The sequence below is a fragment of the Molothrus aeneus genome, chromosome Z, assembly GCF_037042795.1.
Source record: "Molothrus aeneus isolate 106 chromosome Z, BPBGC_Maene_1.0, whole genome shotgun sequence".
Lineage (NCBI taxonomy): Eukaryota > Metazoa > Chordata > Aves > Passeriformes > Icteridae > Molothrus > Molothrus aeneus.
In genome coordinates, this window is record NC_089680.1 from 21,250,730 (window position 1) to 21,277,476 (window position 26,747).

The window sequence follows — 26,747 nt, forward strand, 5'->3', positions numbered from 1 at the left end:
GTAGTTTAAGTGCACTTGTGATCAAAATGTAACTTTGGTGCAGCCCCAAAGCAGTTGTGCATCATAGGAAAATCCTACCTCATATTTTTTGGTGCTTGAATTTATTTACCTGTGATGTAAAAATGACAATTTTTAAACAGATGTGTGACCATATGTGGAGGTCAATTATTAACTAGTAAGCAGCCATGAACATATGCACAATTACTAAGTGCAGCTACCCTCATCACTCGTCTTGACTCCTTATACTTTGTGCACATACACTGTGCAAACTATCTGTAATTCAAAATTGCCCTTTGCATCTTACCACTGGTGCCAAAAAGATTTTTGCTTTTTATACATTTTCCATATATTCATAGCTCTGTAGAATACTATTACAAAGTTATATAGGTCCTTAACTAACTGTAGTCTAGGTAATATTGTCCTACCCTTTCACTTAGATTTTAGAACAATAAGCTAATTTTCTTGGAGTCTTTAATCTTGCCTCTGTAGTGAACCAAGGAGATTATTATTATTTTCTCCATGTATCATAGACATAATACATGTGTGGTTAGCAGCTGGGGAAGGTGGAGGGGGCTTAAGTAGGGGCAGAAACAAAAATGTGGTTAATTAATTAACTATTCCTCTAATTGGATTATTTCTGTTAAGTATGCTAATTTTTTCAAACTTATGAAATTGTCAGGGTCCTGTATTATGTGTGCATTTCACCATATTTGCTCTATGAAGGACCTTCATTTAAGGTAAATGCATTTTATCATCTTAATATTGCTTGGCTTGTAATTTTAGCCATCACCACTTGGATCACTTGGTTCCAATGGTGATATTCCACGGTTCCACTTCACTTGGTATGAAGTGATAATCTGTGTCAACAGAAGTTTGAAACCTGATGAAGACCCTTTTGTGTGATCCTACTGTTTGCTGTTCAGGCTTATTCTCATCCCCTCTCTGTCCCTCTGAGAAGTGTAGGAGCTGAAGTGGTGCAATCTGAATCTAGGTGTTCCTTGGACAAACAAGGGGAACCCTGCTAGGTGTAGGTGTGTACCCTGATACAAAGGTTGCAATGGATCTTCTAGCTGGTCATGGCTTTTGCATACTTGCTTGCATTTCTGTTACGTGGGCAAGGACGCCCTCTGGCCCTCACTATCATTTACCCGATGGCAGTGTTGCCAGTGCCCTAAATCAGCCTTGTGCACAGTGGTGTGGGCCGGTGTGCCCCAGGCACAGCTGGCGGAAGGCAGGCATCATTGTAGTGTTGATGCAGGTGACTGATGGTGAGGAGCTTGGTGTCTGGAGACATGTAACGTGGTACCATAGAGAACTGATGCACATCCATAGTCTATGCCTGGTTTTGGTCCATCTTAAACTTAAAAAAGAATTGTGAAAGTCACCTATGATTGAAGGACTGTCTGATCTCTTTGCTTGTGATGTGACACTGTAAAAACCAGTGTGGCTTTGTATGTTTCATTCTTCTCACATCAGGTTGTATTTGAGTAATTAGAAGTTCTCTTTGAACAAAAAAATTACTCTGAAACAAATATATTTTTTATTAAATTATGACAGTGTGAATTGTGGGACAACCCCCCCCATCTGTACTAATTGGGATTGGTAGCTAATTTGCTTCACTTAATTTTTGAAAATAATAACATATATTGCCAAATCATAATCCAGTTTAGATTGTACATTTGCCTTTTGAAAGGAAGATGCTCATGTTTGGTTTTGTTAGTTTTTTTCCCCTCACCCTGATAGAGGCTAAAAAATGGAGTAATTTATTTCAGAAATATAAGCCACAGTAATTAGGATGAGACATCTTTTAAACTTTTTCCATGCATGGCATTATTGCAGCTCTTATTGGAGCTGAATTTTACCTGTTTATAACTGCATCCCTATGCCACGCTGATTCTGTGGTCAGAAGGATCTTGGAAGTCACAGGGATACAGCAGTGTCAAGCTGCTTATATTTTTTTTCCAAAAGTCAGGGGGATTTTCTTGTGGTTGTTTCGGGTTCAAGGAAGAGCTTAAATCTAAAATAATCATATTCACTTAATTTTCTTCTGAAATTATCTGGTCTATTCAAATGTTGTTCACACATGTATTATCAAACTTTGAATTGAATTTATGTAGTTAACAAATACGATCTGAAATTTCCTCAGCCTTGATGTTCAGTATATTTCTGACTTAATGTGGTGTAACAAGATAACAAAATAATATGGCCAGTATGAAAGCACACAGGTACATAGTTTGTTTAGTATGGTTAAACTGGAGGTTAAAATGCAAGTGGCAATTTTAGATGAAGTTAGATGTATAATATCAGACTGTGTTACGAAGTAAATTACAAGTTTTTTTCTTGGCTTTGAATTGTTGGTTTTTTGGGGGGGTTTTGGTTTTTTTTGGCTGTGAGGTTTTTTGTTCTATTTTGTTTAGGGGATTTTTGGTTTTTTGTTTGGTTGGTTTGTTTGTTTGGGGGCTTTTTGGTGGGTTGTTTTTTGGGGTATTTTTTGATTGGTTGGTTGTTGGTTTTTTTTTTTTTTTTCTTGTCACAGCATTACATTAATAGAAGAATGTAGTTTACCTGCAAATAAATGGTGGTATGGATGAAAAGTGTGGCTCATAAATGTTGAGTTAAAAAACAAAAGATGCTTTATGATATTTTTGTTGGCTGCTATTGAACAAATCTTTGATTCTTTCATAGATCTTCAAAGCAGAAAGAGTTTATCTTAAAACTTGAGGTGTAATTACAGGGATATACACTTCTTTGAGGGATTTAACTTGTTTGTCAAAAAGTAAACTTTTTCCTCAGTGTTCTCAACACTCTAATATTGTGCTAAAGCATCACAAATGACATGAAATCTGCTAGAAATATGTATTTTTATGAAGTACTTTGACAGAGTAAGCAACTAAGTTTAGTAAAAAATTATGCTTAGTTTTTGTATTTGCAATAATCTCTAGGGATCCTATTGACAAATGTCTGGCTGGGATTTAGTAATTGCTTGGATTTAAACTTTGTTTTAGTAGCAGCCACATTAAATGCTTGGATGTTTGCTTGCAGTGCTCTTAATATTGATTATCCTTTTATGCAGAGTGCATTTGACACAGTGGGGATTATTGCAATTAAAAGCAGCAAAAGTTTGGCTGAAAAGGTTGGAAGCAAAAAGAATTTGACTTAGATGTTTTGGCTAATTAAAATGTACAGCAGATGTGATAAAGGAAGGTGGATGTTCAGAGTCTTTCTGTGGGACCTCAGAAATTGACTCTGTGAATTTGTTACTTTCACCATCAGCTGTAAGTGATATTTAGAATGGGTTTTGCAAACTCTGAGAAATACTGTGCAATATGAATTAACAAAGTGAAAATGATAGCATGTCTTTAATATACTAAAGGCTGGGATTTGCAAGAGCACCCTGAAACTTGGAAGGATGAGGAATAAAATCTTCAGTGGTTTTCTTAAAGCTTTTATGAGGTTTGCTGGACACAGTGCCTTCATCATTAAAATTGAATGTAAATTTTCAAACACAATTTTTACACAGCACAAAATTCATCTTCACATTTTGTTGAAGAATTGATGCTAGCTGTTACATGGAAATGAGTAGTTCAGCAAGATGCAGCTGGTTCTTGTAGCCTCAGTTCTGGTTGTGTAGATTTGTTGTGTAAGGCACTGGAGCTAAAAGCATTTCATGAAGTGCAATACATAAGACCTGGGCTATATAAGTTTTTGCTTTTTATTAAAAGCTTGCACTTAGTTTGTCAGTCCTCTGCAACAACCTGTCCCTTAAAACCTGGGACATGAGGAGAAAATCAGGGCTAACCCCATAAGACCCACTGAGCTGCTGCAGCTCCTTCTGGCAGAAGTGAGGATTCCAAAGGTCCAGCCTTTTTTTCTGTGAGAGACTCTGTGAGAGACTCTTAAGGACTCAAATAAGTAAGCTGTAGGAACTGTACCTTTAAGGGCAAACTGAAGAACAGAAACACAATATAGTGGGTACAGAGAAGGGTAAGATCCCATGATTGAGGCCCATTTCCACCTGTGTGTTTCCTGTGGTTTGTCTCTGTCTTGCAGGAGAGCATGTTGCCTGTCCCTGTGCAGGGTAAGCAAATGCAGGCTGTGAACCTGCTTGTGCTCTAAGGTTTCTCAGAGACTCCAGCAGCACACAGAATCAGACTTCACTGTAAAATATCTGTTTTCTACTGGGCCTTAACCATGTATTTCCTGCCATATATTCTATTAGGTAACTTTTTATTTGTACCTATGAAATATTGGAATATATTCTGTTCTGTCACAGACATTCTCTTGACACACAACACTGTGTGCATGTAAGTGAGAATCAGACCTGGTATTCAGGGAATAATTGGCAAAGCCAGCAGTGATGTTGGGAAGTTACAAGGTCATTTGTGATATTTCCATCTGTTTATTTACCTTATCTTCAAGAGAATAAGGTATAATGCTCAGACAGTGAATCATCATTCTAGGTGTGTGCAATGGGTATTAAATGTAGAGCAAGAAAAAGAATACCATTTGTTCCAGTTTTAACTTTGTTGCACTGATAGCAGCTAGCAAAGGTGAGTGACAACAGTAGCAAAAGCCAACTTAAAAGAAATGTTACTCTTAGGTATCCTGGGAATTGTATGTATGAAATAATTTCAATTGTGTTGTGTTCTGCTGAATTAACACCAAAAATCCTTGTGATGTCATCTTTAAAAATCAGTCTACAATGGCAAAATGTATCCCTACATATCTGGGTTTCACTGGGAAGAGGAATTCTCATTCCTGCTCAGTCAGAATTGGATTTATTTGGCTGTGGCCCATGAAACATGGTTCTGCAGCTCCTGTACCTCCTATTGACAAGAAATTTTTTCTTTTCATCTAGCAATGCAACTTAAGAATGCCAGTAATTAACAGAAATTTTGGCTAATCAAAGTCTTACAAAAATGCAATGGAAAGTAGTTTGTATGTTTAGTTGATATGATAAAGAGACTTGAAAGTCAGGAGTCAGTCAGATCTAACACTGTTGCAGTGCCACACAATAAAATTCTAATTTATTTGAATACAGTATAAGACAAGTTAAGATAAATTTCTCTTAATGAAAATTCACAAGTTTCCAACATCAACTATGCATTGAAGAGGCTGTTACTCACTGATTCATTATTCATATTATGCCATAATTTAAAAAATACAGTATTAGATTTGCTTTGAAATGTTTAGTATTTCAAATATTGTAAGAACATATATGTAAGAATGTGCTGTTATTATGCATTACTATTATTATTATTTTATAGTGTCCTATTGCTTTTGATACTATTCTTCAGCAAAAATGTGTCTTTTTTAATTGTAAATTATGTGGGAACAAATTCCTTCCCCATTTCACAGTTTTGATGTCATGTTCAGTTGAGAATATTTTTCATTTTACCACTGCATGTTAGCCACAAATTGTATTTTATAAGCTTTATCTCTGTGCACGTATACATGTCCAGTATATGTATGTGTGCCATCAGTCTAGTGGAAGGTGTTTCTGACCTTCACAGGGAGTTAGAAATAGCTGAACATAAAGGCCTCTTCCAACCCAAACAATTCCATGATCATAATATAGCTAAATGGGGTAGTAGTAACATGTAATGTAGACAAAATACGTAATATACGTGTATACAAATTGTGTCCGCGTGTATAAAAGCATTCTTTAACTTATCTATGAAGGGCTTTTCTGAACTCAAGAAAGATTTCCATTTCATGTATTTCCTTTCATTACAATATGCCTGCCTAATGGCTTAAAAATGTGCTTTTACAGAGATGAAAAGCATATGCTGTTTTCAAAAGTCTACTCTGAACAGTGGTATTTTTAAATTCCTGTTTGTTTCTAGTAAAATTGAGGACATTGACCACAAGTTTGTGAGTACTTACAGAATAGCTTTTTCTGTCTTGAATGATATTATGGAAGTGGGGGGAATGGCTGTTAAGCAGGTAATTTCAAACAACAATTCACTGGAAAATGTGTGAATTAGGGTGACTTTCCTCTCACCCCAGTTTTATTTAGATCCTGTAAGAACTCTAACATATCTTGCATGATTCTGTAGTATTAATGTATAAACTTTACAGGTTGTTTGGCCTATAAGTGTCTGTGCTTCAACTACATGAACGATTCTGTCTTTTGCTACTTGTCCCGCTGCTACAAGGAAATCTAGATGTTTTTGGTAAGAAGCATAGTCCTTCCTTGAAGTTGTAACTCAAGAAAGCTTCTTGGAAGCAAGTTAAAATACCTAATGCACTTTTTGTGCAACTCAGATATTGAAATTGGAAAATACTCTTTCAGTTGCACCGTTGAAGCATTAATAGAGCTTTGCTGTGCAGGCATGAAACCAATAAGCGCTCCCTTTTCAGATTTCCTTAGTTATCAAGAGAGGTGGGCAAAGCTGTACTCCAGATCTTTGCAAGCACTGACGGTTAAGCCTGACCACCAAAATATAAAAAATACTCTTGACTGTCATGCTGCTTCAAGAAGCATGCTGAGGTCCTAAAGCAATTGTAATAAGTGCAGTTAAAACTTCCCCATTAAGTGCACTTGAAATAACCCATTTTCATATGGGATTGTAAGAAACTGGGCTGCTTTTACGAGTTTTTAAAATATGTCCCCTCAGTGGTTATCGCTGGCCTCTCATAAAATGTTGTCCAGATAGTCCTGTCTGGAGCTACAGCATATTGCAGATACAGCCTCTGGGGCCTTCTCTTTTTTCAAATATATAATTTCTTAAATCCAGGACTCTGTTTTGAGTCTGTGCTAAACACAGCTTTAAAAACTACTATTTCAAGACAAAATAGTTTTTAAAAAGTTTCATGCAAAATAGCACTAACTTTCTTTTTCAGGGAATTTCCTTAAATACCATTCAGAGACATAGTGCCTGTTGTTGGGTTGTGCACTACTGATAACTCATGCATGTCATTTGACAATAAAAAGTTTTAGCAGTGGAAAATCTTAGAGGGGAGAGAGAATATCAGGCTGAGGATGGTGGGTGAAAAGCCTTTCATTTTCTAGTCTGTTGCAGAACCACACTTTTCTCACCTGGCTTTTCTGCACTGCATAAAGATGCACCACTAACTCACTTGCCTGTACTTTATCTACCAAGGCAATTTTTCTAGAGTGGTCAACTTACCTCTCCTTCTTCTTGTGTTTATCTTTGTTTTTTTCCTTATTCTCCTGAGATTTGGATAATATACTTGTTTGGGGTGACATTTACAGAGATTTATGTAGCCTGGCTCCTGTGTGAGATATGAAATACTTTGGGCTTTCACTATTTATGCTCTAAAATGGGGATAAGAGAGGCATCTTATATATGAGAATAAATACTGTTTTTATTTAAGTAAATGTAAATATATCACAAAAGTATCTTTTACAAATAATAACGAGGGCTGAATTTTTTCATACTAAGAGACACTGGACTTGTACTACTTTATTGTGTTCTTAATAAGTAATGCAGCAAAATTAAGTGTGCATTTTTTTAACAAAGTGGTATGCTATTGTTTCCTTAGGATTAGTTTTGCTATTCCTGTTCTATGAGATTATTTCTGAAGCTACTGCAATAGAGGTGGGGATTTTGTGACACAAGTACTTTCACTTTTTTTTTAATTAAAACAAAAAAAACCCGAAAAACAGGACCAGATTCTGCCAGCAACCAAGTTTCAAAGCAATTTCACTAAGGCAGTAGTAATGCAGGAAGTAAGGGAAACGCATTTCTTCAGAAACAACTTGCTTCTCTTATTTTTGAGCCATTTCTAGTGATACTGAAAGTTGTTCCCACTGGAAATAATGGTGCATGGTGCCAAGTGATATCAGGAAGCTATATTGAGAGAAGTTTGCAGTGACAAAGTTACAGTACAAGAAGGTAGTGGTGAAACTTTGTCATGTAGGAGCACACATACTGCAGCATACTGTCAAAATAGCATTGATTTAATGAGCTGCAAAGGCAGCTTTTGGACTTGCATCTCAAATTTAGCACTGATAAAATGGTGTGTTCTGCAAAAAGCCTACTTGGAATGTATTTATGGAATGTCTTCATGTTCAAAAATATTAATAAATTTCTTTTGACACAGGGTGTTGGCGGGGGAGGAAAATCATGCTGGTTTTTTCCCTTATTATTAAATATGTATAATCCTGGTAAGAATTATATAACAAGCTGCAAAAGGGGAAAAACAAATGTGTTTCAAGTTATCCTAAGAGCATTAGTATAGTTAATGGTGAAATGTGGAATCTAGCAGGACTGTAGGGCATTTGAAATCACAAAGATAGTCCAGATGTTAAAAATAATTTTTTTACAAATTACGCTGAGGTCACAAAGGAACAAACCTGATGAAGGACATATTTGTAGCTAGAAATTGTCATCATGTCCAGGATGAAGCAATGTGAGAAAAATTCAGGCCTCTGTATGGTGTCTCCTCTTCTGTGGGATAAGAAAAAAAGGCCTCAGGCTGTGCATGCTGATTGTGGTGCTTCATGTTTATACCTTGCAAAGATGGTGTGAGACTTGAGGTCTGTGTAAAAAACCAATAGGTGGACTCCTTCTCTGCTTCAATAAGGCATACATAGATTAGTTCTGCTAATGTAGGATGAATATAAGAGTGAGAGAGTGCAAAGCTGTTTCAGTCATAGAAATACTTTCATATAAAATATTTTGTTTGTATACAAATAGCAACTTCTGTCAGTGCAGAAGTAGGAGGAAAACAATTTCCCTATCCAGACTGCTATGAATACATCCAGTGCAAGATATGTAGAAAAATGATCAGAGGTCTGACAGGCTGAGAGAGTTGGAATTCTTCAGCCTGGAGAAGAGAAGGCTTCAGGAAGACCTTATTGCATCTTTCAGTACCTAAAAGGGGCCTACAAGAAAGCTGGCAATGGACTTTTGACAAGGCCATGTAGTGACAAGGGCAAGGCTAATGGCTTTAAACTGTGAGAAGATGGATTAGCTATTAGGAAGAAATTCTTTACTATGTGGTGATGGGACACTGGAACTAGTTGCCCACAGAAGGTCAGGTTGGATGGTGCTCTGAGCAACCTGGCCTAGTGAGAGGTGCTATGCCAGTGGAGTTGGAACAACATGATCTTTAAGGCCTCTTCCAGCCCAAGCCATTCTATGATCCTATAAACTGCTATACTAAAATTCACAAATGAATGCTTTTTGCTGGAATTGTGGCCATGAGATGTAAATAGTGATAGCCTGTGTTTATGTCTCAGGGCCTATAGTTAGGCTTCTATGCAACTTGGAAGAAAAACCTTTGCATACAATATTTGCTGTTTTGTTTATTCTGTGATCTCTTTCTCGTGATATAATTGATAGAGGAAAAGAAAGGGTGCATGAACAGTAGGTGCCCATTGTAAAGCCTCTCTGTTATAAAAATAAAAAAATGTATTGTAGAGGTAACTTCACTCACTCAAACCTTTTCTGCTTTATTGTGATTGGGCTTCTCATCTACATGAGGCTAATTTTAGACCCTGGTAACAGAGGTTAGAAAGAAATTGAAACTTATGCCTTTGTCCAATTTGCAAGAACGGTGTAACACAGAACTCTTGCCAAGTGGAGGTTCACATCTTGCTCCTTTGACTGTGTCCCTTAGTTCAGAGGTTCCTTTCGTAACCATAAAATTATCCAAACAGAGAATATGCAAATGCAACTTTTTGCTATAGATCAGTGTACACCTAGACTTCCAGATGTGTCTGTTTTGCTTGGAAAAACACCATTTGGAGGATCATCACAAATGTGAACAGTAATTTAATCTTACTTGCCTGACTGGGTTTTAAAATATGCTTTACCTGCATTTCTACTAAAGATCAATGTATTTGAAATAACCATTCAGGAAGATGTTTCCCAATGTTGACAGCATGTATTGCAGTAAAAGCAGTGTTTAATATCTTGCTGAATTTTTCAATATGTGTTGTTGTTTCTGTTTTAGCCAAAGCTATGCATAAATTTAATACCTCAGATTGATCCATCTGAAAATATTGCTGTACTTGATATATTCCTCACAGAGATGCATTAAAATATGCCTGTGGGTTTTTTGCCTTTTATTTTTTTCCTTAATTAAAGAAAGGGAAAAAAAATTGTTTTCTTTGCTCTCTTTCTTACAATCAGCTCTTTATTGACTTTTTAAATGTATTTTTTTCCCTTCCCCTCAGTACCCTTTTGACCATTCAAATTTAATGGCACTGAAGGCCTGTTTTAGCAGACCAAAGCAGAAATCATTTCCTATGCATGTGTTTCTGATTAATGGGTATGTTCCTTCTACTTTGGTTCTCTTGCTCTTCATCCACTACACCTTCCCATTCCTCCTTTCTTCCCAGTTCAGTTGTGCACAGTGTCTTGTTGGGTATCTCCCTTCCTTTTTTGCCTTTTTTGCTCTTTATTTTTACTTTGTATCCCATCCCAACTTGCTCCCTGTGCTCATTTGCACCCTTCCTGTCTGTTTTATGCACAAAAGTCTTCAAAGTGAAAGAAAGGATGCTTTTTAGCTAGATTTAGTTTTCTTCTTGCTCTGAGGACATAAACAAAGTGCAAAGGAAATGGACAAAGTGAGAGACAGAGAGAGACTTCAGAAGCCTTGGCTGATTTCTGAGCAAAGAAAGGTACACATCCTCAGAGAGATGCATGCCATGCAGGTATGAAATGCCCCTAGAGATTCCCCTTCTGTCCCGCCAGCCTCATACGTGTCAGTTCTTGGGAGCTATGTTTGTTATGCAGAGTTCCTGTGCTACCTGTAACTCAATGGTATGGAAGGAGATGCCTCCAAACCCAAGTTTGTGACCTGCTGGGCCCACTGATGCAAGAGGTTTTTCAGAGGCTGGTGTACAAAAACAGGCGCCTACTATAAATTTCTACCAACAATTTTTGGTAGAACAAGATATCATGGATTAGTTATAAAATTATTTTTTTAATTAGTTATGTTAATTAGAAAACCACATCATTGCTATGATTTGGAGAAATTCCTGACAGAAGCATCTACCAAAAAAAATTGCTTGATCACTGCCTTACTGCTATGAGGGGAGATGGATTTGCCATCCGCTGCTGTGTTAAGTCTGTATATCTTCTTTCTGTCATAGCCTGACTTCACCATCACCTAGCAACTCCTCCATTCTCTTGAAAAAAACTGCAAGCTCAGACCTGTATCTCCAAACCAGTGCTTTTTACTGAAAACCTTTTGCTTTGAAGGGAGATGTGGATAATGTAGTTTTTTCAGCTTTAATACCAGACCAGTGTTAGTCACTGCATGTTAACAGCAGCTTTTAAAATGTGATTACACCTTCAGACCAGCCTTGTGAGGCATCTTATTGTCTAGCCTTCCTCTCTCACTTTTCCATGTGCACGCACTGACTCGCACGCAGACACACAAGCACACCAGCCACAGCTGGTAAAACTCAGTAAAGGTTTTTAGCTGATCTAAACCTAAAGGTTTTCTTAAGCTAATGGCTGTCTTTTACAAGCATCTGAGTAATGCTGTGCTCTGCAAGAAAATTGTTCATGCCACCATCACCATTTTTGTGACAACCTGCTGCACCTGTTTCTGCAGTGAAGGTGACCATCTGTCTGTCCCCTGGGCATCCTTGCTGCTAGAATGATGATGAAGGATAAGCAGGCAGGCTTGTCTGGCTGGCTCTTGTCTTGCAGTATTCTTGTCCTTTATTTAGCAATCTTTGGTTGCTAATGCTGGGCTACAGCTCAGTGCTCTTATAATGCTGCCATATTGCAAGCAAAACTGAAGACCGGTTTATTTCTATAAAGTAAAAGCATAGCCAGCGAGAATGAAATTTTAATGAATATCACTTTTCTCTTACATAGCTAATCATCAGGCTCCCTATTCCCAGGAACAAGACAGAAAACAGAAAGGTTCGGGGGCTACACACTGTTAACAACAACTCGTCAAAGGCAATTTTCTATAAATGCATTTAAAATATGTGCTGTTGAATATACCAATCTTTGTCATCTCAGACTAAAAACCCCCAATCCAGTAGCCAGTAAAATTGTAGGCTGAAAAAGGTATTTGATTTATTTAATCAGATGTTCCAGCAGATTAATGCTGGATAAGGAATAATAAAATAGGCTATTGCATTGTACACCTTAAATTGTAAGAACACTCTGCTCCTGGGATAATGTGTGGCTGAATTCTTGGGGTTTTTCCACTTTAGTCTATGGAATCTTTATAATATTCATAGCCATGTTTCATCTTGTCAGAATCTTGTTTTTTTTTCTAGTTAATAATTCATAAAACAGTATACATTGAGCAAAAACTGTGATTAGTTGTGTGGGTTTTTTCTTTCTAAATGCTGAAAGCTGTATTTTTACCTTCTGAAAACTATGGTGTGGGCTGTTAACTGACTTACAGATAATACTGGATGCCTTTTCTAACCTACTTATAATGATGCTTGCAACCCAGTTATAATGATGCAGTGTGCGGTGGAGATATTGTTTCAAAGGGCTTTTGTGTGAAGGAAGGAGATTCTTATTTAAGCCTCTCAAGAATTCAGAGACATTTTAATTTGTGGGAAAACTCACACTCATTTTCTTGGAAGAGTTCACAGGTTCTGGTGTCAGGTTGTGTATGGGTCTTCTACAAAGCTACCACCCACTGCTTACTCTTGTTGCTGATGGTAAACTGTCTTCTTTTTGTTTTAAGTCCTGCTCACGTGTACATGGACACTTTTAAATTGAAAGGGCAAATTTATGTGCAGATGTGTTCTTTACTTACAGTGGTAGCATAAGATTTTGAATTTTCCTATAATATTTCCAGCTAGGATATTTAAATCCAGCTAGTCCTTTGCAAAGAAGTTCAAGGGGAGGGAGACTGAGATGGTGCTTCTATATTGTTTGTTAACTTGCATTTTTTTAATACAAAAATGTTCAAGGTGATGCAACTATATGTGTAGTATAAACAATTTCAGAAGAATAATAGTGTTTCAGAACTGGCAAAAACATCTAGTAATGACTTCATCTTACTTTCTTGCTGCCAAAACTGTTCAGGGACAGGTTTTTCAATTTGGTTTGGCAAGTGAAAGACTATTGGAGACAATTTGTTTATGTCATTTGTCTGGAAATAACTACTTTTAAAGGTTTATTTGAAAACATTTTTATTGCCATTTAAAAAATCTGTGACTGTGTCCATGCCTTAAAACAGTTGTATGTGTTTCTTACCACGATATATCTCATGTTACTTGATGTCAGTAGAGTAGATAGTAGTGTGTTGATGTGGTTTGGATTTGTATATTCCAGTGCAGATATGCTCGTAATTCAGCTGAGTGCCAAGGCATACTGTTGGGAAAAAAAGTAGTCACTTGCGCATTCTGATCTGTTCATTCAAGGCATGGCTTGGAGAACAATGATGCCTTTTACTGGTCTTAAAAATCTGAGAGCCAGACGCAGTTAAGGGATATTGGGTTTTTACCTCGGTATTTTAATAAGGATCCTTATTGGTGCACCACTTCACCAAGGTGGGATGCGCCGCAACGTGCACACACGACAGATCACATGTACAATTTATAGACTATACAAATCAGCATATCTAACAAGGACACCCCAGTGGGAGGCCTGGATGAATGGCGTGATATTTCCTCATGCATGGAATTTCACCCGGGATGGGCCAAATCTGGTTTACAGGATATGTTCTAGAGAGGACATTGGTTTTCCAAGATAGTGTAGGGTTTTCTGGCCTAAAGGCCTCCTACTGTGAGGCCTTTAGGATGTTTGATCTCCTGGCCTAACAGAGTATAGGACTATGCTAAGTTATCATACTTAAGGAGTTACAAGTATGCATGCTAAGAGTACTGAGGATACATGAAATTTATGTGAAAGGTACACAAAAGCAAAGGCAAAAAGATAATCTTGGCATGAACAGAATGTATGGTTCCTTATAAGGGCAGTAGTAACCTTTACATTTAAGCAGCCACATTCCAGTCAGAGAATGGAATAACTTTATGAAAATTGTCACAGTTCTTTTGGTTCCCACATTGCAGTTCCATTCTAGGGCTGCAACATATCTGTCCTGGTCTGATGACAGGAGCTCTGACAAATATCAGTATTTCCTTGCACGCTGAGCAGTTATTTACTGAATTGGTTTCAGAAATTCATGTTATTGTATTAATCATGTTTTTTGAGGTTTTTTTTTTTTTGTCATATGTAGCTTCTGAAATGGTTTTTTTCTCCCTTGAAGCTTTCTCTGTGGTTTAAAAAGAAATATGTTAAGAGATCTCCTTTAAACCAAGAAGACTCCAGCTTTTGTACTTTAAAGGGCATGTCATAAAATGGGATAATACTTTCCTTTTCTATAGCTTTTTGAGTGATTTGGGAAATGTATCTGAGGAACTTCTCCTCTATAGGAAACTGGGAGCTCTTAATTTAGTCAAAGGCATTCTAGTGAAATAGGATTTGTTCTCTGTCGAGGCTGGTACAAGACAGGTTTTTCAAATCCTTTTCAAGAGTAAAGTAAGCTTTCTTTTAAATGCTAACTAAAATTAAATTGTAGCTGTCCAAGGGAAGCGTCTAGTAATTGCAGTTATAGATTTCCTGAAGAAAAAAAAGTATGTGGGGGGGTTAATTGGTTACAATAGATATTCTTACTCAGTAGGCTAACTTAGAGTATTTTTCATCTTGAATTTATACACAACTTTTGCATTTGGTGCTTACATCATTCTTCTACACCCATTCTTGAGTGACCTTATTTTTCACACAAGCTAGGCACCTGAAAAACAAGTTGCTGTATGAATATACATTTGGAAGCCTAATCTTACCCATGCATTTCCATTTTCTCTGAAGCTAATGTTGAACTCGGTTTGGGCGCTGTTGCCTGGCCCATCGAGCACTGCTGCTAATGCTTCTTTCCATCTGTCTCTCAGTCTTGTTTCCTGGTATTATCGCTAGTGGACTGGTGACTCTGAGGTTATGCAAAATTATGTGAGTGATTGAAACAGCTGAGGCAATTGGTCTCTCCTCCATCGTGGATCAAGGGTCTAACAGTATTCATTACCTTCCTCATTCCCTCCCAAGTTTCTTTTTGATCTTAGGGGTGACCATAACAAAGCTGTTGTAAGGGGTTCCGTTACGGCTGCTATTCTTTGGTAGGTGACTTTTTTTGTTAGTTCAGTTGTCTAGGTGAGTTGTCCTGGGGCAGGAGTAGCACTGGTGCGTAATAATGATGCTACCCAATGCATGCTTGGAAGGCAGGACTGCAGTAGCATCAGCCTGGACCAGCTGACATTGTTGCAGATATCCAGTCTGAGTGATACATTGTGATTCGATGGAAACCAGGAAGAGTCATGGCAGTAACCAGATCTTTTCCTTCCTTCAAGACATTATCGACTACTTTTTAAAAAGTAGACTAATCTATCAAAAGAATCTCAGATACTACCTGTCACATCCTCCTGGGTAATCTCTTCCAGTCTTCTTCAACTGTCTGTTTGCAGCTGTATGGAATGGCCCTCAATTGGAGACAAAAAGGGGATTTTTAAAATAATTGAATTTCTATATAATCTTACTGCTGAACAGTTTAACTTAGCTAGCATCCATTAACAGCTATATGTGTAAAAGTTATACTCAGAGGACCTGGGGAAGAAAGCACAGAGAATTTGAAGATCATCATAATCCACTCATGCATTGAGTTCAGTGCTTCCGTGACATATCCTTCTGCAAACTTTGTTGTGAATAATTACATGCTAATATGAAAATAGCCTGAATAATTCCCAGTAGTGTATCATTTATGAGTTACCTGTGTAGAACTGATGCACAAATTATGCCATCTGTTTTAGTGCATGCAAATTATTTAACCACAGTTTTTTTGTGTTGTCCACCCAAAACTCTCAATGTTCTTTAAAGCAAAGAATTCTTATTACCATTTCTTATTCTTGCCTCTGTTGTAAAGTTATGTTTGCATAGCAGTTTTGAGTATAGTTGACCTCCTTTTGAGATGGAAGAAAGTGGATGAGTAAAAAGATAAAGGTTTCAAACTAGAGCAATACAGCTATTGTGAAGTTCTTGTTATTACAAATGCATTTCTTATCAAAGTAACTTGTCCTGTGCTTTTGTGCTTTTTATCTTGCATGTTCAATCTATTCTTTTTATACTTAATCTTTTCCAAGTCCATTTGACCTATTTTTCTTTTCTCAAATGGCTATTTCTGGAGTTTCACATTACTGAAGCTTCTGGGTTGGCCAAATTACTTTTATATGTATTCCCCACCCAGCAAGGTGGGATTGTTTGCATCTCTGTTTTGTATCATTCCTTTAGAAATGGGCAATCTCCTTTTTGGCATACATGAGATTTCATTCCCCATGAATCTTTCCTGCTGCTTATTTGAGTGAAGCAGCTTGTCGTGCTTTCCTTTCAAGAAATCATGACCGCAGTGTTGCATGATCCCTGTCACTCTATTTTGCAGGTACCATCAAAGACAAATGTAGAAGAATTTTGCCTCTCCTTGTGCCTTTTTCCTTATCAACCATTTGTCTCAGTGTGCTGCAGTATTTTATTGGACAGGATGCATCATGTGGTGGCTTTATCTCAAAGTGCAGTGTCTGGTATGTGTTAGTAACAGTAGTCCATTGCCATACCAAAGCTGCGTAAAGGAGCAGAACTCTTATTCTGGGCTCTGCCAAGTCTTCTACCTGTGCCCTTCACTGTGATACTACCCTAACTTATATTGCATACTGTTGTATATAGCATGCAGATGTTTCCTTCTTTCAGTTGTTTCAAAGACAACCCTATCTTGACACTTTTATTAATTTGTAATTCTGGATGTCTTTAGAGAAAGCTTGCTAGTCTTCTTCTTCTAGTGCTGTTATTGTGCTGCTATTGTAAAAGTGCACATGAAATCAGAATAGTGAAAACGTAAGTAGCAATTGGGAAGTCTTCTTTGGCTATGTATAAATATGCCTTTCTGCTTTGTATGCTTTCAGACTGTTACTAAATAATGAGAAGTTAATGGGGCCATTTCACTTTGCGAAAGGAGGGCCTGTTAACAGTTTCTGCAAGATACACAATTTGACGTCAGTTATGTCAGATCAAATGTTTGTTCTTTCTGATTGCTGATCTGAGCTCACTGACTTGGAAAAGTCCCATGGTTATTAAGACATCAACACCATCTAGTACACAGTAGAAAGTTTGCTCTGCCTTTACAGATGGTGTTTGGCAAGATGTAAGAGATCCTCAGGTGCTTCTGGGGAAAGCAGAAGACACAGTAGTTGACACTAAATGTTAAGTAGGCTAATAGGGAATAGAGGAGTGAGGTAGATTTAAGGCCCTTGGAATGAAGCCTTGAATTTGGAAATTCATGGAGGAGGAACAAAGTCCAACTCTCCTCTTCTGTGCAGCTTATTTGTCACATGCAGAATTGACAAAATACAGAAGTTAGAAATTAAAATCTATGTGCTTTGTTGAATGAGCACAGTATGCCATGTTTCCAAGGACTTCTACACTTTGATTCCTTCAATGAATTTTCAGTTTTATTTTCATTGTTGTAAAATCATTTCCATCTGAAAGAATGTCAGCAGATTATTTTTGAAACGAAGGATATGATTTGTAGCTATAGTTTGTGAAGCTGCTCTGGTGACCCTGGATATTACAATGGTAGTGTGTTTCACCTTGAAGAACAGGTTAGTGCACAAGGACTACTACTTTAAATGGAAGAGGAAGAGACTCTTGTAGGTTGTCAAATCTTCTGGGTAATCAGATGTATTCTGAGTATTTGTAGACTTTGATGGAAGTGGTATTTTCTGAAGTTCCTGTTTCATTTTTTTTCCCATCTGAAAGCTAGAGGAGGAAGATAGATGATCTGACATTTCTTGCAGTAAATCAAAACATTACAATATGAACATATGTTTTTTATAGTATGAATAGTATGATAAGTTACTTTTCAAATCCAGCCAGCAAACTAAAAAAATCCTACTCCTATTATGACATTTTTAAAAGCCAGCCAAGTACTGTGCTGTATTCGTGAAACTGGGGGGAGGAAGGAGGGGAGGGCAACTGTAGAAATCAAACAGTATCAGAATCTTAGCATTGTGCTCAGATTAGTTGCTGAGAGACTAAAAGATCTGTCAGGGCACTGAAACTAATGTGTGTTATTAAAGCTAGGTAAATAAAGGTGGTGTGAACAGCTGACATGACTTAGAGTAGATGTACAGTCTAAATGGCAGTTTTGTGTTGGTTTTTCCTTGCTGCTTTCACTGTAGCATTTGTGCTGGGCTGATGGTATTACAAAGACCAGGAGAAAGAGGAGATTTTCCCCCCTTTTATTTTATTTGTGAATTTCATCACTTTGTGTATGACTTCTGATTTTAATCTTATTATTTTTGAGGCAAAATAAAAACCAAATCAGATAGGTAGACTAATCAGGGCTTTTTTTTTTTGTTTGTTTTGTTTTTTTTTTTTTTTTTTGTTTTTTGTTTTTTTGTGTGTGTGTGTGGTTTTTTTTGGTTTTTTTTTTGGTTGGTTGGTTTTTTTTGTTTGTTTGGGTTTTTTTTGGTTTTTTGTTGTTTGGTTGGCTTTTCATGTTAGGCATCACAGGCTACACAGTTTCTGATCTGCTTTTTTTAGCTGTTCTCTGTACTCTGAAATTGTTCATTCTAGCATTAATTAAACAGCATTTTCCAGTTTTCACAAGTACTGTCACAAATTTTACATGGAAGATTTTACTTTCAGTCACCCTTAAAACCGCTGTAATAAGTTGTGGGCTGGGAGATCTTGACAAGGTTTCAGACCTAATTGTTTGGGGTTTTTCTTTTCTTTTTCCCTCCTTCTTTTTTAAATTCATATGCCACTTTCTTTTTTTTTCTGCCAGATAGAAAGAAATTTTTTTAATTACTTTTTTAGTGACGTAAATGAATAGTGTTTAAGATGCAGTAAAAAGTTTGCTCTACTTTTGCAGTAATACACATAAGAGATCTCTCAGTACTTCTGTGAAGAGTGGAAGTCAATCACAGCACTTGACAGTAGAGATTTATTAGGCTGACAGGCATTACAGGGATTGGGTGGGTTAAATGCTCTCAGATTGAAAATCCGAATTTTTTTAGATTTGAAGCTTTTAATGACTTAAATTATTGAGTCCAATGCAGCATGTAAATATTTACTTCATTATCAGGATACATCAGCTTAAAAATATGTATGTTATCTTTTACTCCTCAGATGTTTCAGATATGGAAGCATATAAGTTTGATCTTAGATGTCTATGTGTCCTTCTGATACAAAGTGAATCTATTCCACAAATAGTGTTTGGGATATTACAAAAAAAAAAATAGAGAGCTGGATTGTGTATATATATATATTTATTTTTTTTTCTTGTAACTGAGTGGCTACATACATTACCTCAATTTTTATTTGGAGGCTATGTAACTGCCCGAGCACTCATGTATAAAAAATGTTCTCTGACATTAAAAGACATAAGGCTTTTGGAGAGGGGGTTAACTTGTGATGACTGTTAAGAAAGCTGTCGGATCTTTGATGTGTTGTTCCTTTTCCTGCTCTGTGCATTAAATTATGCTTCCTTTCGCTTCTTTATATCTGTGTATTGGCACTCTGCCTAGCATTGCTTGCAGGTTCCTAAATGCCACTCTTCATTGTCTGATAAACTCAGAAGGAAGGCAATTAAACCATGAAAATTATAGTCAGCATTGTTTTAAAGCATGGAGAAAAAATGTAATAAAATGTATTAGGAGCTAAAATGTAATAAAACCAATTGAAGTCCTACTATTCATCTGAAACTAACAAGTCGTTTGCCTCTTGAGCCTTCTGAAAATAGTGCTGATAGTACGCTGATACATTTGGATGGATTTTATACGAAAACATGATGTGTGTAGGCAATTCTTATGTATCTCAGAGGATTTTTTGTGTCCCAAACTCCTTAATTTATAAATAATCCTATTGTTCAAATTCTGATGGAGAGGGTAGGGAAAAAATGATTGAAAGTTTTGTATGACCTAAGTTTGTCAACTAAATTTGACAATGGTCCAGAGTACCAGCAAGTTTCATGGAATAATAAGCAAGATAAGATGAGATCTAATTTGGAAATCCAGTGCTGTGCATATTGTGCATATTGTATTAGTTGGCAGAGAATCCAGACAGGAGGGAGACTTTATAAATGCATCATCTGTAGGAGAAGTTTGTTCAGTGCCTAAGAAGGTATGAACTCAAATCTCTATAATTTCAAAGAAGGAGGGGAGTTAGCTTTAATAGTGCCTTTTAAACTTGGAGCTGCCTTCAGGTAGCTCCAAGAATACCATGAATGGTTTTTGGGTGCTTGAGCTTGGGGGAGGGGAAACACAAGAGGACAAGTATGAAAGGAGTAGCTTTTCATTAATGAATATGTATTCATGGATTTCTTCCACTATAGAGCATTTTTGGCTTAGAAGACTTGCCTCTTCTGGCAAAATTTTGTGTAACAAAGGTCTCCAGCTTCACATCAGGGCTGAAATCTGGCAGTGTATGACTGTTCCCAATGTGGTTTGGTGGAAGAATGCCGTCTTACAGATCTGCAAGTCCTTTTAGTGAGTTGAAGAACTGACTTTAAATGCTACTCTCACAGCTTCCATGAGGAAAATATGTCTGAACAAATCTCACCAGTAACAGTTTTGCACTAATGGAATGACTATGATTTTCATAGTTGTCTTAGAAGCTGCTGCTTCAAAGTAGTAACAAAAGGGAGACAGGACTTACAAAGGAATTTCACCTGATGATTCTTTTTAATGGAATTCATTATAAATGCTGTTTGTAGGACTAGAAATTCTTGTCAGCATCCTTACATGTTGTACTGACAAGCTGCTGTGATCAAGAAAGAATGCAGTCTTGATGTGTAAAGTCCCACTTACTTAGGACAGATACAATTACTATTCTAATAATCTTTTTTTGGCTGGTTCTGAGTTAGTACCATTGGTATGAATTTAATGTAAGAGTCTTTGTGCTTTTCTGAAAAGTCACCTGCCATATTCTGAGGATTTAGTGTCCTCCTGGCAAAAGAGAACTATTCAAGGATTAAGAAACAGTTAAATAAATAGGTAATCTGACATGCACAGAACTATGAGAATGAAGTTTCTGGATTGAGTCCAAAATTGTGTATTCCATCCCAATGCATTCACTTGCCAGAAAAAAACCCAAAACCAATCCAAAGTGTTCCTGAAAATGTGTTTGTGTGTTTCAGACTGAAAAATCTGCACTGTACCATCTATTTTATTTGTATATTAATTTTAAACATACATAATTGTTTCTTGAATTCTTTGATTTCTAGTATTCTCCCTCTGCCCAATGGATAATTTAAGGCTTCATTTAATCTTGTTTTGTCTTGCTTTTTTTTTTCCTCCTCATAATTAAAATTAAAGATTACACCTGTGAGAAGTTATAAATCTGTTTTCTTTTGCGTGAGGTTTCTAACTCAATGCAGAGACCTGACAGCAGTCCATCCAGGGATATGTCTGTATTAAAAGCTATGAAGACTATTTCAATTTTAACTATCAGTCAGAACAAGAACATGTAATTACAATTGAAAGAACATGTCATGAAAAGTTACATGGCTTTTATTTGGAGTGTGATTCCTCAACAGCATGTTTTATTAATGTTTTTTAAAAATTATTTGTTTAAGAAAATGATCTGACTATACTAAGAAATGCATTTTCCAAAAAAACCCAAAAAGGTTTTCATGGTAATGGAAGAAAGCAGACCTGATTTTTGGTTGAATGAACTAATACATAGGCCTGTAGGAATCTAGCACTAGCTTTTTTCATGGGTGTTGGCTTTCACTGAAGTTGTTGGAAGTTCTAAAGTTAATTTAAATTTGAGCTGAGGGGCCTTTTGGGTGTAAGGTACAAATAACTGCTCATGTGAGCTGGGCCTCAGCAACTCAGGTTGTGTAAAAACAGCTGGTTATTTACAATCTGGAAAAATGACTACCTTATGCTGTTATTAAAAGGTAAATTTTGACTGTGTAAGGAACATGGAATTAAAAATTCGGGAAAAGAAATCAAAGCTGGGTAGGAAGCTCATGTTTCCTGTCATCTCTGTTCCAAAATGCCAGCTATGTGGTGGGCAGGGTGGTGTTGACACTGTGGGCTTCTGGCTGATCAGAGAAATTAAAAAGTTGTCCCTGTAGCTCTAGAGGAAAATGCACATGGCACTTTTCCCCCAGAGTGATGGAAATTGCAGCTTGTGTTAGTTAAGAAGCATGTGGTTCTATGATTCTAGTGTGAGAAACTAAACTGTGAAACACTATTTTTTTTCCCCTGAAGCATACATTGAATAGATGTGATTTTTTCAAAGTCTGCATTTAGGACTAGGAGGTGTTTGGAGCAGAAGGCTGGGACTGAAGGCTGTAATCTTGTGTTTCAAGAAGACAGTAGTTTTTGTGGCATGTAAGATTTGTGACCAAAATGTTGACTCGTCAAGAGTACTGGGGAAAACAAACCTTTAAATTCCTTCTGTACTTTAATGTTTCTCTTTCTTTGTTATCAGGTAGGACAGCATCTAGGAAGCTAAAGATGGGATCTTTATAGCTGTCTTTCACTCATGGTTTAAGCCCAGCCAGCCACTGAACCACACACACTGGCTCACTCACTACCCCCTGATGGAATCGGGGAGAGAATCAATAGAGTAAAAGTGAGAAAACTCAGGGGCAGAGATAGACTGTTTCTCTCTAAATAGGTAAATAGGTAAATCAAAAGCCGTGTGTGCAAGTAAAGCAAAACAAGGAATTCATTCACCATTTCCCATGGGCAGGAAGCTGTTCAGACATTCCCAGGAAAGCAGGGCCCCATAACATGTAACAGTGATTTGGGAAGGAAAACACAGTCACTTTGACCATCCTCCCTTCCTTCTTCCCCCAGCTCCTTCTTCCCCCATCATGCTAAGCATGATGCCATGTTGTCTGGAATATCCCTTTGGTCAGCTGTGTTCATCTGTCCCGGCTGTTTCCTTTCCCAGCTCCTTGTGAATTGCCAGCCCGTGCACTGGAAGGGCACAGCAAGGCCTTGATGCAGCAAGGCTGCAGAAAAGGCCTTGATGCTGTGTAAGCACTATGCAAGAGTAGAAAATATCCCTGAATTACCAACACTGTGTCTAGCACAAATCTAAAACATAACCCCACACTAGCTACTGTGAAGCTAATTAACTTTATTCCAGCCAAAGTCAGCACACTACAGTATTTCTGAAATGAAATGTTTTCTTCCTCTACCCGCCCCTACCCCACGTCTTAGTATATTGTGAGCTTTTCCTTTGTCAGACACATACAGAGATTCAGTGCTTTAGTTACAGTAGTTTCCTACTATGGTAACAAAAAACTAAATAGTTGTGGCTTAGCCTGAAAGTGAGTCCAAGACTGTAAGTTGTGACCTGTCTTTGAACTGTTAAACCTCATCAGAACTGAGACAGTAGCTGTTGCTCTGCACATTATAAAGCATGTGAGAAGGCACCATGTACTGCTTCAGTAGCTCTAGGGCAAGAGGAAAATACACAAAGTATTACTTGCTTTGCAAAAAATTGTTAGCATGGAACTAGAGATGGTTGTCACAGCACAGATTTTGAAAGTTGTTTAACACAACCACAGTTAAGATAGACTGGTGTGTTCTGTTTCTCAAAAGATTAGAACAAAAATAGTTCTATTCTAGATGCCTTTAGGAATTGAACTAACACATACAGGAAAAATTTACCTTCTTTATGGTGTATGAGTTTTTATACTTGCTAGTTACTGAACTTGGTCTCTTGTTGTCTGTTTCCTATTGTTGTCAGCATTGCAGGAGTATATTTTCACGTAAGTGAAGTGTTCTGTCTGTGCTGGGGAAAAAACAGGCTTTTCTCCCACTTACAGTATGAGTGCTTTCTTCAGCTAACTTACTGCATGAAAGCTCCCATGTTGCATTTATGTTTGGCTTTTGCTGAATCTGTGTGCTCATAATTTAGGAAGTTTTGTGTGTAGGGGAACATCATATTGTATCAATAGTCTTGGGAGGTATGTGGAGAACAACAGCTTGGGTGAGGATTGGTGTTTTAAACCAATGATCAGTTATTTAAAAAGTCTTCTACTAGTAATTAAAATGACATTTCTTTTCCTGCAAAAGCTATTTTAGCAAGTTCTTGATGCCTTTGTGTACTGATAGAGTTGTAAGCATGGGTGAATATTAATATTAAATGTGTGAATATAGGTGAGTGAGGTGAACTACATACAATTTAAAAAGCTATAAAAACTAAGTCATTGCCTTTAAATAGGAGTTCAGTGCATAGGAGACTGCTAATGCATATCCAAATGAAGGAATTACTCATTAACACACATTTCTTAGATGGAGGCTACAATGAAGAGTACAGTTAGCTGCAGGAGGAAAGTACTGGTATGCAATGTAAGAAGTGTCTTTTTCTAAGGAGGCATTGTTTTCTTCTCAGAAACTCCAAGTTTCTATTTGTTGTGGGACCCACCTTTTTCTTTTTTTTGGCTTAGATGCTTCTCTGAAGAAAAGGAAAGGAAAATAGTGACTTTGACTCCTTTTATTAAAAGGTTCCTTGGTAGTGCTAAGTATACCCTGTAGATTAGGGGAAAATAAAATCAGTGAATGAGGCCCTAGAATACTTTCTTAAACCAATTTTTTGTTATGTACAAGATGCTGTTTGAACTGCTTAAAGACAAAGTGAGATTTTCTTCTCATTTGAGGTATCATTAGGGTTTTTTTTAATTTGTAATCTGTGACTTTTCAATGTGCTGTCTTCCAAACCATCACAGCTATTTCTTATAACTGGTTGGAGATTACACAGCTATAAGATTAATAACACATGTAACTACACAACACTCCAGAGCATGTATGTGCACTGCTCTACCTAAATGTTTTATTGTAGAGGTGCTTGTGCCACAGGGATGAAATATCTAGGGCAAAAAGGAATTACTCTGCACTGATTCCCTCCTGTGTAATACTGCCAGTTTCTAAGTATATTAACCAAGTTAAGTTATAATATGTTTTAAGTATAGCAATTTCTAATTATAGTAACCAAGTTATTTGACATGATTCTTAAAAAGCCTCACTTGTAGCTGAATGCTTGCTTGGGCTGAAGAATAGTAATAAAAGGAAATCTACAGCTATTCTGTGAGATGAAAGTTTGTTAAGGCATAATGATGACAGATATTTCTTATAATAGGCTGTGAAAAATATTACCACCACCAATGAATGGCTTGATCTTCACTCTCAGCTCCAGATGACCTGTTCTGTTGTTCATAAGGGTAAGTATAATTCCCTTGTTAAAGTATTGGTAAAATTTAGAATTATTTTAAACCATGTCATTTTGCCTTTTTATTTTGTTTACTTTGGCAAACGCACTCAGAGTGTCTTACCAAGGTGATCTCTACCTTAGTGGTTTATTCTTGGTCTAGAATGGCTTTACAGCTGTGATAGGATACAATGTCAAATAGTTAGAGCATGATGTTAATAATGCCAAGGCTGCGGCTTTGATCCCTATATGGGCAATTCACTTAAGGATTGGACTCAGTGAACATTGGACTCAGAATATTCTGCAACTCTGTAGTAGTCTATTATTTCCTTGCTAATTTGAGGAGATACAGTATATTGATGCAGCCAAGGACCTTAGACTACTGAGACATGCCACTGAATATCTGAGTCATGAGCTTCATAGTTTTGCCCTTTCAAGAACATCTCACGCAGTAGGCTGAGGAGCAAGACCGCACTGCACACTGGTGTGGGGAAAAGATGCAGAGTCATGTAGAATCAGTCATATGCTGGACATATTGCTGGGCCAGTGCTGTCATTTTAGTCTGTGTGGAAAATACTTCCTAGGGTACAAGGAATACCCTAGGAATATCTCTGAGAAGTTTGAATTTAGCAAAAATGGATAATAAATTATAGGATTTTTCTGAACAATTACCTTTGTAAAGCAAATACTGTCTTTGTAACTTAAGCTTCTGTTATTAGATGTCGTCTGTTACTGAAAATGGAGACATTACTGCTGGAAAGGCAAATGAAGAGAAAACATATAAAAAGGTAAATAAAAGCTTCAACCTTTTTATTGTATGTTTTTCCCTTCATGTCAGTAATTCAGACCTGCTGTATGTGAATATATTTCAGAACTTATTAAAACCAAGAACAAATAAAACCTGTTCCATGGGGTTTTGAAATTACTTTATCCCTTCTGTGAAATCATAAAATATTTCTATCCACCACAGAACTGACTATTTAAAACTTGTTTAGTCCAGTTTTAAAGTATACCATATTGCTCGATTGATAGAAATTTTTGCTCTTAGTAACACACACATCTCTGGCCTTAAACACTGTTGTAAGAAATTTACAGTTTCCAAATGCTTTGAGTGTTTATGTAATGTGTCTAGACTACAAACCTGAAAAGCAAAGCATCTTTCCAGCACTTTGCCAAGCAGACCACTTTGTTTGCTAAGTATTTTTTTAAAGAGATGTATAAGAGAGAACATATTTAATGTAGGAGCATGCATCAATAGTCCATTTAGATATTGCTGATAGTGGTATGGGGTTTGTTTTTCTGATACAGATTGTCCGTGACCAGCATTATTTAAGTCCACTAGCAATTTTGATGACTAAGCTGAGCTATAAAAGCAAATTTTTCTTTACATATTTACACAACCAAACTGTTAGCTACTGGATTTTATCATTACTTTGACAGATCATCTCAAAGAAATGGTGATTATGTTTTAAAATGAATTCTGTAATCTAGCCACTGTAATCTAGAAGTCCACATGCTTCTGTAGTACATGCAGTGATTAGGGTTTTTAATTTCTGGGTGTTGCTTACA

At 37.0% G+C, this 26,747-nt stretch overlaps 1 protein-coding gene across 2 annotated transcripts in view; it reads left to right on the forward strand.

Moving 5' to 3' along the window:
- Positions 1-26,747, forward strand: part of PIP5K1B (phosphatidylinositol-4-phosphate 5-kinase type 1 beta) — a 96,691-nt gene that overhangs the window by 10,871 nt on the left and 59,073 nt on the right. The window contains exons 4-5 of one of the 2 annotated variants that reach the window (XM_066569523.1): positions 25,110-25,191; positions 25,898-25,966. The exons of the other annotated variant lie outside the window; for it this stretch is intronic. Of the exons in view, the coding sequence (XP_066425620.1) occupies positions 25,898-25,966 (69 nt within the window). The 5' untranslated portion in view covers positions 25,110-25,191. The remainder of the gene's footprint in view (positions 1-25,109; positions 25,192-25,897; positions 25,967-26,747) is intronic. 2 annotated transcript variants of the gene reach the window in all.